Source organism: Montipora capricornis, chromosome 8 (genome assembly GCF_036669925.1).
Source record: "Montipora capricornis isolate CH-2021 chromosome 8, ASM3666992v2, whole genome shotgun sequence".
NCBI classification, from domain to species: domain Eukaryota; kingdom Metazoa; phylum Cnidaria; class Anthozoa; order Scleractinia; family Acroporidae; genus Montipora; species Montipora capricornis.
This window is the reverse complement of record NC_090890.1, coordinates 30504223-30514222: the sequence shown is the minus strand read 5'-3', so window position 1 is coordinate 30514222 and position 10000 is coordinate 30504223. Positions and strand designations below refer to the sequence as shown.

Here is a 10000-nt window from a genome sequence, read left to right as displayed (position 1 = left end):
ACATAAATGCCTTTCTTGGTACTGTTCCTCCCAATAATAGAAAATAATATTAAACGATCAACACTGTTTTGTTGACTTGCTAGAATTATAGGATCATGTAGATATTCTTATAAGGTACAATGTGAGTAGCTTGCTATCCAAAGCAAATCCAAACAAGGACAATAATCATTGTTATTTAAAAAAAATATAAGCTGTTCCCCCGCCCCCCCCCCCCCCCCCCCCCACGTACTTTAGGTGCTCACCACTTGAATCATGTGGGAAATCAATCCAAGTCAATCAAAATAATCATTATTCATACTCATCACTCATTGCCAGGCATTGGTAATTTTGTTTCTTTTAGGTAACTTAGCAGAAAGGGTGGCTTTTTTTGCTCTGTAAATCAATATAATTTTGTTCTCACTTTTCAACCATTCATACCATGCGAATGTGAATTCTCTTGAAGGCCTAGAGCTCACAGCAAAATTTGAATTTTCCCCACGTTTGGTAGTCAAGGGGGTGGAATGGTTAAACTGAAAAAGTATGGAAGTATCAGGTAGTTAAAGGGGCTATGTCACCAAAATGATGTAATTTCATGACACCCAAAATGCCCAAAAAGTAGAATGGAACATTGCAGCAATAACCACTTAAAACTGTTGAACAATGCTACAAAGGAAAGAAAAGCATGGATGGACACAGATGGACAATATTGAAACGGATTTTATTTGGGTAATCTTGCAAAAAGTCGGTCGGACTGTTTTCAAGGTTATTGTAAGTCGCCTGGATAAAGGTCGTTTTTGCTCAAAATCATCTTTGTGATGTAATGATAATTTTGTCAGTAAAAGAATTCTACATCACCATTTTCGAGTTTTAAACTCGTGATTAACTAAAGATTTCCCCGAAACACCCTAAAATAACGTGACATAACCCCTTTAAGTTCCATTATAGTCATTCCTTTCTTTTTCTTTCAACACATTTATTTACGTGAGATTGTATCTTGTATTTAATTGATATGTCTTGTACATATATGCATGCATGAGTTCCAACAATATAAATGTTATAAATAGGTGGAACGCCTGGCCCAAGCTAATGTATCACAACGTTATACAACCAGGCCCGGGTTGCTCGAAGCGGGGTTAGTGCCAACCAGCATTAAATGCCGTGGAAAGCTATAGGTTTTGATACCTCTTAACCAACAGTTGGCGCTAACCAGGCCTCGAGTAACTGGCCCCAGGTGGTTAAACTAAGGCAACAATGTTTGTTTCTGTTTGGCTTATTATTAACGTGTAATCTCGACACAAAGTGTATAGTTTGATATTTTTAATGAGATAATTGAAATGGCACAAAATAATCGATATATAATTTTGATGATACTAAATAATTATGCTTGGTATGTCATGTTCAAAAGGTACTATTTATGAGTAGTAAATTCAGCTGTAATGCACATTGTACCTCCAGATATTGGAAAGCCCTCCTGGACAAAAAAAAAACAAAGAAATACAAGTTTCAATTCTATGTTTCTTGACGCTCAGTTCAAGGATTGTTTAGGGTGAAACTGATTTGTAAGCTGAACTAAGCTGCTAGTAATAAAGGGGTCTTCCTTTAGAGACAGACCAAAGAGCCATCGATTTGTCGGAATAATCATAAATCATGTGCGGTTAGGTAAATTGGTCGAACTCGAAACTGTGGGGCGAACTTAGCTGGGTTGAACCGGCGGCGGGGCGAAACGTTCTGTTACCTCCTCGAATGATACTACCTGCAGTGGGTCTAAAACACCGCAAATGACGGGTCACAGGTCAGTGTACATGTCCCTGTGCTACAGATAATAAGTCTCCTAGCCCTAAGTTGTTACATGTCTAGGGAAAACTTTTGGCTTAGTTGTTCATCATAGGTGCAGGGACTTCTAGTCGTGACCTGTGGAATGTGACCAGCTGTGTTTTAGATTTGTGGCAAAACGCAAACATGATAATTGGGGAGTTCAAGAAAAGATAGCCTGCGTGGCAGGCATTCGAAGGGGAGAGGAAGACATGGACCCGCGAGAAACTGACGAGGAAGACGCACGCTCTCCTCGTTCTCCCGCCGTAGACCATTTTACGGACACAGCGGCGGGATTCTAAGGGGGCAAATGCACACTAATTTGCCCCCTTAAAATCTCATAATAGCAATAGGGAAGATATCGTTGACGTCAGCCATTGTTATTAATGTGCAAACCAGAGCCCCATTGGCTGTCAAAAGAAAAGGTCTTTTGTTTCTGTGGTTGGGAAATTTGACTAACAAAAGCAATGTTTGTGTACAGATATCTTCCCTATTTGAAAAAATGGATTTTGAAAGAGCCGCCGTATCCATAAAATGGTCTGTTCTCCCTTTCCCTTCCCATTCGAACGCCTGTCACGCAAGCTAAAGCACTGCGCACGCACCGGTGGCTCAGTTGGTTGAGCACCGGGCTGTCACGCGGGAGGTCGTGAGTTCGACTCCGGCCGGACCAACACTCAGGGTCTTTAAATGACTGAGGAGAAAGTTCTGCTTTTGTAATTGGTTAGACTTTCAAGTCTTCTCGGATAAGAACTAGAAACCGTAGGCCCCGTCTCACAAATATCTTCCATGTTCATTAGTTCCCTGTGGGACGTTAAAGAACCCACACACTATTTGAGAAGAGTAGGGTATTAAGTTCCCGGTATTGTGGCTGTCCTCTGTGAGTATATGGGTGGGTGGGTATAGCAGGTCCACATCAGCTGAATAGCTGCCAAAACTTAACCTGGTCAAACAAATAAATAACAAACAAACAAGCAAAGGCGGCAGCTAGGCAACTACAACGCCGACAAGCACGAATGTGCTTGTTTAAAAAACAGAAAAATACTCGTGCAGCACGAATTTCCGTGCATTTCTTTGCCGTGCTCCACAACACAGCAACGTGAAATCCCCAAATTTTACGTTTTGACTACAACGCGAGCGTGTAACGATGAACTAATTTATTTTCAATTAATGTTTACAAGTTCGAGTGAGGCCTAACACTACTGTGACGTTTTTATGCCCAATTATTCCATCAGAGATCAACCCTAGTATTGGAATTGGGCCCACACAAGGACAGAGAAAAACTCTGACCAGGGTGGGATTTGAACCCACGACCTTCGGATTAGATCACCGCCGCTCTACCGACTGAGCTACAAGGCCAGAACGGGAGCAGGCCGTGGGTATGTGAGATGTTATTCACAAGGACAAATTCGGCTCGGCCCAAGCCTACAATAGTTTAGATAATCATTAGCTGTTGTCCTTCAGTAGCATTTTGTGGTTAATGATTCCAAGTTCGAGTGAGGCCTAACACTACTGTGACGTTTTTATGCCCAATTATTCCATCAGAGATCAACCCTAGTATTGGAATTGGGCCCACACAAGGACAGAGAAAAACTCTGACCAGGGTGGGATTTGAACCCACGACCTTCGGATTAGATCACCGCCGCTCTACCGTTTTTCTCTGTCCTTGTGTGGGCCCAATTCCAATACTAGGGTTGATCTCTGATGGAATAATTGGGCATAAAAACGTCACAGTAGTGTTAGGCCTCACTCGAACTTGGAATCATTAACCACAAAATGCTACTGAAGGACAACAGCTAATGATTATCTAATTCATTTTCTATTTTTACTTTAAAACCGTTCGTACCCATCCACTTGAAGATAGTTCGCCCGTACAGAAAGTGTACAAAAAAAAAGTTCTTCATTGAAGTACATTTATGGTGGCTCAAAGCAGTTTAACACTTGAAAGAAACTTTCTTATTAGAAGGATTGACTCTACAACAATTTATCACTTAACAGCAATGTTATGGTACCATATAAAACACCAATTATTGCTGAAAAGATGCGGTCATTTTTGTGACGTAAAAAGTTACCGTGAAAATTTTAGAATGTGCGCAGTAACCAAAGAAGCTTACTGAGCTTTCGAGTAGACCACTGCGACAACGTGAACAAGACCATGAGCTTCTGACAAGACGGAGTAATCTCGAAGTGCTTGCGATGTTATAGTTAAAGTGACGTTTGCCGTTGTCCTTGCTGAAATTCTCAGGGTGCTGATAATTAGTTGAAAAATTCCGGGACACTGAAAAGCAGCAGACTGCAGACTGCAGAACTTCTGTAAAATGAAAATTCGGTTAGCCTGGTATAAACTCTTGTTCTTAGGGCATCGTAGCTTGATTAAGAAAATGACACAAACAGCGGTGATAAACCTGATAAACATTGTATTCCAACGCATTTTTTATATAGAACTAACGTTTCGTATGCAAGTCAACATACATTTTCAAAAGTGACCGTTACAATTTTTGAAAACTATATATATGTATATCGTCAGTCTAGGTCTGGAACCTAGACTGAGAAAATAAAATTATCTGCAGCAGCACGTGTCTAGACATAATGAGGAGTAATAGCGCGAACAGCAACAACTTCTCACTACTAATATTGACATTAAGGGAAGGCTTTAGCTCTCGAATGAACAAAGTCTCTTTAATTTTGCAGTGAAAGTCGGTTTGTCCGGACGCTAAAGTGATCCCTTTTAATGTCGTGACCAGTGGTTTTCACATGATCAGCAATGGCTGAGCGAGGGCCTTGAAATGTTCTGTTTTTCTGTCATGGAGTCTTCGTTTTGTTTTGCCAATGTAGAATTCATCACAGTTCCAGCAAACAGCTTTTTAGATGACCTTGGACCTCTGAGATCGGTTCAAGCGATCTTTGTATGGAAAAAAAGATTTGATGCGGCGTGTGTTTTGGAATATGATCTTGAGATTGACGAAAGTAATAATAGCGGCCTAATAAAGATGGCGAGGAGCAAATTCGGAAGCATCGATAGGTGAGAGTGCGGATGAGGTTGATTTTGTACTTGCGAGGTGTGAATGAATCCCACTTGGTATAAAGGCCTGTGAATGTCTTCTTCCGGTAGACAGATGTAGACAAAGTGTTGTCAGGGCAGCGTTTGAGAAGGATGTCTAAAAATGGAATCTCATTGTTTTCTTCGAACCGTTATAAATAGTAACCTTGATGCTATCGTGTCGACTAGCGACTATTGAGAAAACTTAAAAACTCATTCGCATTGTCTTTGTTGTCAAACATGGTGAAGGTGTCGTCTACATATCTGAACCAAAGTGAAGGACAGAACCTGCTCTTCATCAACCATTTTTCTTCAAAGTGGCACATGAAAATGTTAGCCAAAACGGGGCCTAAAGGTGAACCCATGGCTACACCATCAATCTGATCGTAATTTTGGCCATCAAATATAAAATGACTCTTCTTAGTGGCAAACTGTAAAACTGTTATGTAATAGATCTTTCAAAACAGAACGAGGTAATTGCGGATCAGGGAGACTGAGTACGATCTGGGTAGCCTAATTAGCCTCAAATAACATTCAGGTTAGCCTGTTTCTGGTTAGCTCTCAATTATAGTGAGGGTAACACCACATTTTACCCCTGCCTACACGGTCTGCACAGTCTGTAGTCTGCGGTTTGGGGTGACCGGAAAATTCCGGTTGGGGTGACCGTTGCATAAAATTCAAGTACAGTGGATACTTCATTAATTGGGACACTTCCTATTCAGGGGACACAGAATTTGGTCCCGGAAAAATTTGTATCCAACCCAGCCTCTATTCAGGGGACGCCTGCCCTTGTCCCGTGGGTGCCCTTGAATAGAGGTCCACTGTATACCGGCCAAACGGAAAAAATTCCAATTAGCATTTAATTTCAAAGCTTGGTTCCCTTATCTCTCGATTCGCACGAAAGAAGGTCTGGAAACTCCAGAATCGGTGAAACGGTACGGGAATTTCGCAAACTTCCGTTCCGATCGGAAAAACAGGGGTACCTCTAAAGCTAGTCAACATTTTCCAAACGGATTTTCCGAAAACTGACTGTTCCATTTTACATTTAACCAAAATTCCCGGGATACTGTTGCTGAATGGTAAGCACGACTAATGACCCAGACTGAAATTTGAGTCTACAGAACCGAAATGACCCGGAATCTCCACCTTGGACTGGAACTTGAGGCATTTTAAATATGGCATTTTTCCTTAAAAGCCTATTTGGAGTCTCATGTGCGGGCTAAGTTATTCCATGTCATCAGCCTCTCTGAGGAAAAATGGTGGGCGGAGAACAGTTCGTAAGGATTAATTTCGTGCATCTACGGGATGCAATTTCGGCGACTGAAATTTCATCCCGGGGTAGACTTTCTATTGTAATCGGACCCAATCGTTTAAGATAATCTCGCGGTATTTCGATATTGCATGATACATGGGTATTTTTAGCAGCGTACACAAGCCTAATTCGCTTGCATTACTCGCAAACTCAAGTTTGAGACAAGAGTTAAAGCTCAGGGCCCTGATTTTCTCGAGAACATTCCACGGAATTATATGTTCAAGCACTCAGTAGTTGGCAGACGGGTAAATGATTGAGGTAAGGAAAACCGGAAAATTTTGTGATATTGTATTTTCCGGTTCGTTGAGATCTATCATACACCAAAATTTAACGTAGCAAAAACAGCGCCAATCTCACGAAATTGATATCGGTTCTTTTTGTCATAACTTGTTTGTTTATACATTTTTCTCGGCACCAACTGAAACTAACGTCAATATTGCGTACGCCGCGTTCGTTACGGTTCCACGCTACAAGCGAAAGTGACTCAACTGAGATTGACATCTTACACGATGCATCATTTGAAATGGACAATATGCTTTAAGATGGAAAGCAAACAAATGAAGCTAAATTTATAATTGACGAGGGTTAACGAAAGACGCGCCCGTAAATATCAGCGTCTTTGATGAAAAAATGCTCTGCAATGGGTTGACGCTTCCTGTTGCAAGTCAACTGTTGCAAGTCAATTGTGATGCACAATGTCGCAACAATGGTAATTTAACCTAAATTAATCTAAAGAACCATCTTCAGTTTTGAACGGGATGATGGACAACGGGGTTATTGTTTTTTTTTGAAGTGCCTCAATCAAGTAATCCTGGACGAATTGTTTTTAACAATGGCAATTGACCAAGTGATAATCTTTTTGATTTCCCATTTGAGACCTTAAAAAATGTGGTTGGTGCTGTTAAGGAATGCCATCCCGCTTGCCCTAGTTAAATTTGGCCATACATGTAGGCTATGTTTCACGAAGCAATTTTTCTCCGTTGTCACAATGAAGAAAAATTGTGACGGTTGCCAGCAAGGTTCACGAGACTGTTAGCCAGTTTACACGAAAGAGCAAAATGGAACGGAATGGGTCAAGAGTCCAACGTTTCCTACAGTTTTGAGCAAGAAACATCCTCGGAGACCCAGGGGCAGATCGCGGAGGCAAGGAGAAGTCTAACCGGGCAAAAGAAAATGGAGACAAAGAACTATGCTTTTCTTTGTCGCCATTTTCTTTTGCCCGTTTAGACTTCCCCTTGCCTCCGCGATCTGCCCCTGGGTCTCCGAGGATGACCAAGAAACAGCGGTGTGACCATAGCTTTCTGTAGAGCCGTTCGTTTCATCGTGTATCCGTTCTGTTCAAGTTTTTCTCTTTGTGGCGTAAAAGTCGCTACCAAATGTGTGACACCGGTCGAAAAATATTACTTGCAGTTGAACCGAAGAGCCTTTTCGCGTTAGTGACAACTTCATCGACGTGAATTTTGTTCTCACCGTAGTTAGTAAAGGGAGACTTAATCTGCTCTGCTTGGGGGCTTCTGCAATATCGATGCTACATCATCTTTCGCTCTCATGATTTTCTCGTTCTCTTGACCTTCATAACAGTAAGAGATGATTTTTCCGGTTTTTCGTTTCACGTTAGTTATCATCACTGATTTCCGTAAAACGTTCGAAAACGGCGTATTCCTGCGCCTACCCGACCTCTGAGTTTGAAACAGTTGTTTTCTACGTCAAAGCAACGACACAGTGACAGAGTTCATGTCACTTTTGTTTTTTCTCTCTTTCAGAGCACTGCCGGCATTATGCAAGAGCACAAATTTACAACGTTCTTTGAGCCATTTAGAATCAAATCGATCGAAAAGCTCAAAGAGACGACCCGAGACGAAAGAATCAAGCATCTTAAACAAGCCAATCACAACCTGTATCTATTGAACTCTGAGAACATCATGATCGACCTACTTACAGACTCAGGGACTGGGGCGATGAGCAGTGAGCAGTGGGCAGCGGTCATGCTCGGAGATGAGTCGTACGCTGGCTCTCCAAGTTACCGAAAATTTGAAGCGGTTGTCAAGGAAATTTTTGGATATCGTCACGTGATCCCCACGCACCAGGGCCGCGCGTCGGAGCGCATTCTGTTTCGGTGTTCAGTGAAAGATGGGGATCTGGTTCCAAACAACGCACACTTCGCCACAACCATGGCAAATATCGAGGCTCAAGGAGGCCAGGCGAAGAATTTCTTGACACCCGATGCCTTGGAACCAAGTAAGGATGTTCCATTCAAAGGGAACATGAACATAGAGAAACTGGAAGGTGTTCTTGCAAAATGCAGAGAGAAGATTCCACTCGTAATGATTACTATAACAAATAATATGGTTGGCGGCGAGCCTGTCAGTATGGAGAATATCAAGGCGGTGTCTAAATTGTGCCGATCGTATGGGATTCCGCTGTTCTTCGACGCCTGCCGTTTTGCTGAAAATGCCTGGTTTATTAAAATAAAGGAAGAAGGTTACGCCAACCGCACCCCTAAAGAGATCGCGCGAGAGATCTTCTCTTATGGAGACGGCTGCACCATGTCGGCGAAAAAGGACGGCCTAGCAAACATCGGTGGCTTTTTAGCGGTAAACGACGGGGAGCTCGCTTCAAAATGCCGCAAGGAACTCTTGATAACCGAGGGATTTACGACTTATGGGGGATTAGCTGGTCGGGACTTAGAAGCTATAGCGGTGGGTTTGAACGAAGTTGTGGAAGAAGATTATTTGCGTTATCAAATTGGCTTTGTTAAATTTCTGGCGGACTTGTTGGTCCAGAACAACGTTCCTATTGTTACGCCACCTGGCGGTCACGCTGTATATATTGACGCAGGCGCAATGCTTCCCCACATTCCACGGGAAAAGTTTCCTGCATGGGCACTAGGTTGTGCGCTTTACATAGAAGGGGGGATCCGTGGGGCAGAAGTCGGCGCGGTTATGTTAGGGAGCCAAGCAAAGCAAGCTGATTCCGTCGATTCCTCCAGTGCAGAAGAAAACCCAGAAGATGAGAATGGCCTTGATGATAATGTTTTTGAGGAAGACATAGAGCACGAAGAGTTGTTTCGACTGGCGATTCCACGTCGCACATACACTGAATCTCACATGAGGTAAGATTCTTATATGGTTTGGATTTGTTAGAATAATTATATGAAGTTTCACATATTCTAAAAAATCAATTTGTTCCCCTTGTACGGTGAACTCGCGATTGAGCAGCTTTCAACGGGTTTGATGGCTCAGTTGGTAGACGGAGCAAGTGCATCGCAATCGCTCGACGTATCCTGGGTTCGAATGCCGTTCACGCGTGGCTTTTCGCAGTCTTCTATTGCAACTGCTTAACATTCTCAACTAAATGCGATTATCTTCCAACTTTCACTTCATTATATGGCTTTTTGGGTCTATCTAAGCTTTTCGGGGGGATTTCAAATAACTGAGGAGAGAGTTTTGCCTTTTGTAATTACATCCGCAAATGGTTAGACTTCAGGGCTCGAAATTAACATTTTTAGTAAGGCGCCATTTTGGTCGCCAGATCTTAACTTTTAGTCGCCATTTTTTTCACTGATATTTTTTTCTTCATTTTTCTGGTGATCATTTACACATGCAATCTTCTACATAGTCCTAAGTTTAGGTACACTTAAGCTTCTAAGACTGAGATACTAAAACTTAAAAGCAAGCCAGGGCTCGTAAAACATATCATTACGCATTACGAGGTAAATAATCAATGTGAAAGCAGCTTTAGTCACGTTTCTTGTGCTTCCTCCGCTTTTGTTAAGTTTCCATGTAACATCGAGTCTATAGCTTACATAAATAGACGAACCTGAACATAAACAATCACTAGTATTCCATATTTTCAGCGCT

General features: G+C 42.1%; 2 protein-coding genes across 2 annotated transcripts in view; both read left to right on the top strand.

The window, feature by feature from the left end:
- LOC138059297 (protein kinase C and casein kinase substrate in neurons protein 2-like) overlaps window positions 1-1594 on the top strand; it is a 12132-nt gene extending 10538 nt beyond the window's left edge. Inside the window, exon 4 of the mRNA XM_068904865.1 lies at window positions 1-1594. This exon is cut by the window's left edge and continues 948 nt beyond it. The gene's annotated coding sequence lies outside the window, so the exon portion shown is untranslated.
- A 4467-nt stretch (window positions 1595-6061) lies between these two features.
- Window positions 6062-10000, top strand: part of LOC138059276 (tryptophanase-like) — a 6113-nt gene continuing 2174 nt past the window's right edge. The window contains exons 1-2 of the mRNA XM_068904844.1: window positions 6062-6398; window positions 7904-9252. Of these exons, the coding sequence (XP_068760945.1) occupies window positions 6390-6398; window positions 7904-9252 (1358 nt within the window). The 5' untranslated portion in view covers window positions 6062-6389. The remainder of the gene's footprint in view (window positions 6399-7903; window positions 9253-10000) is intronic.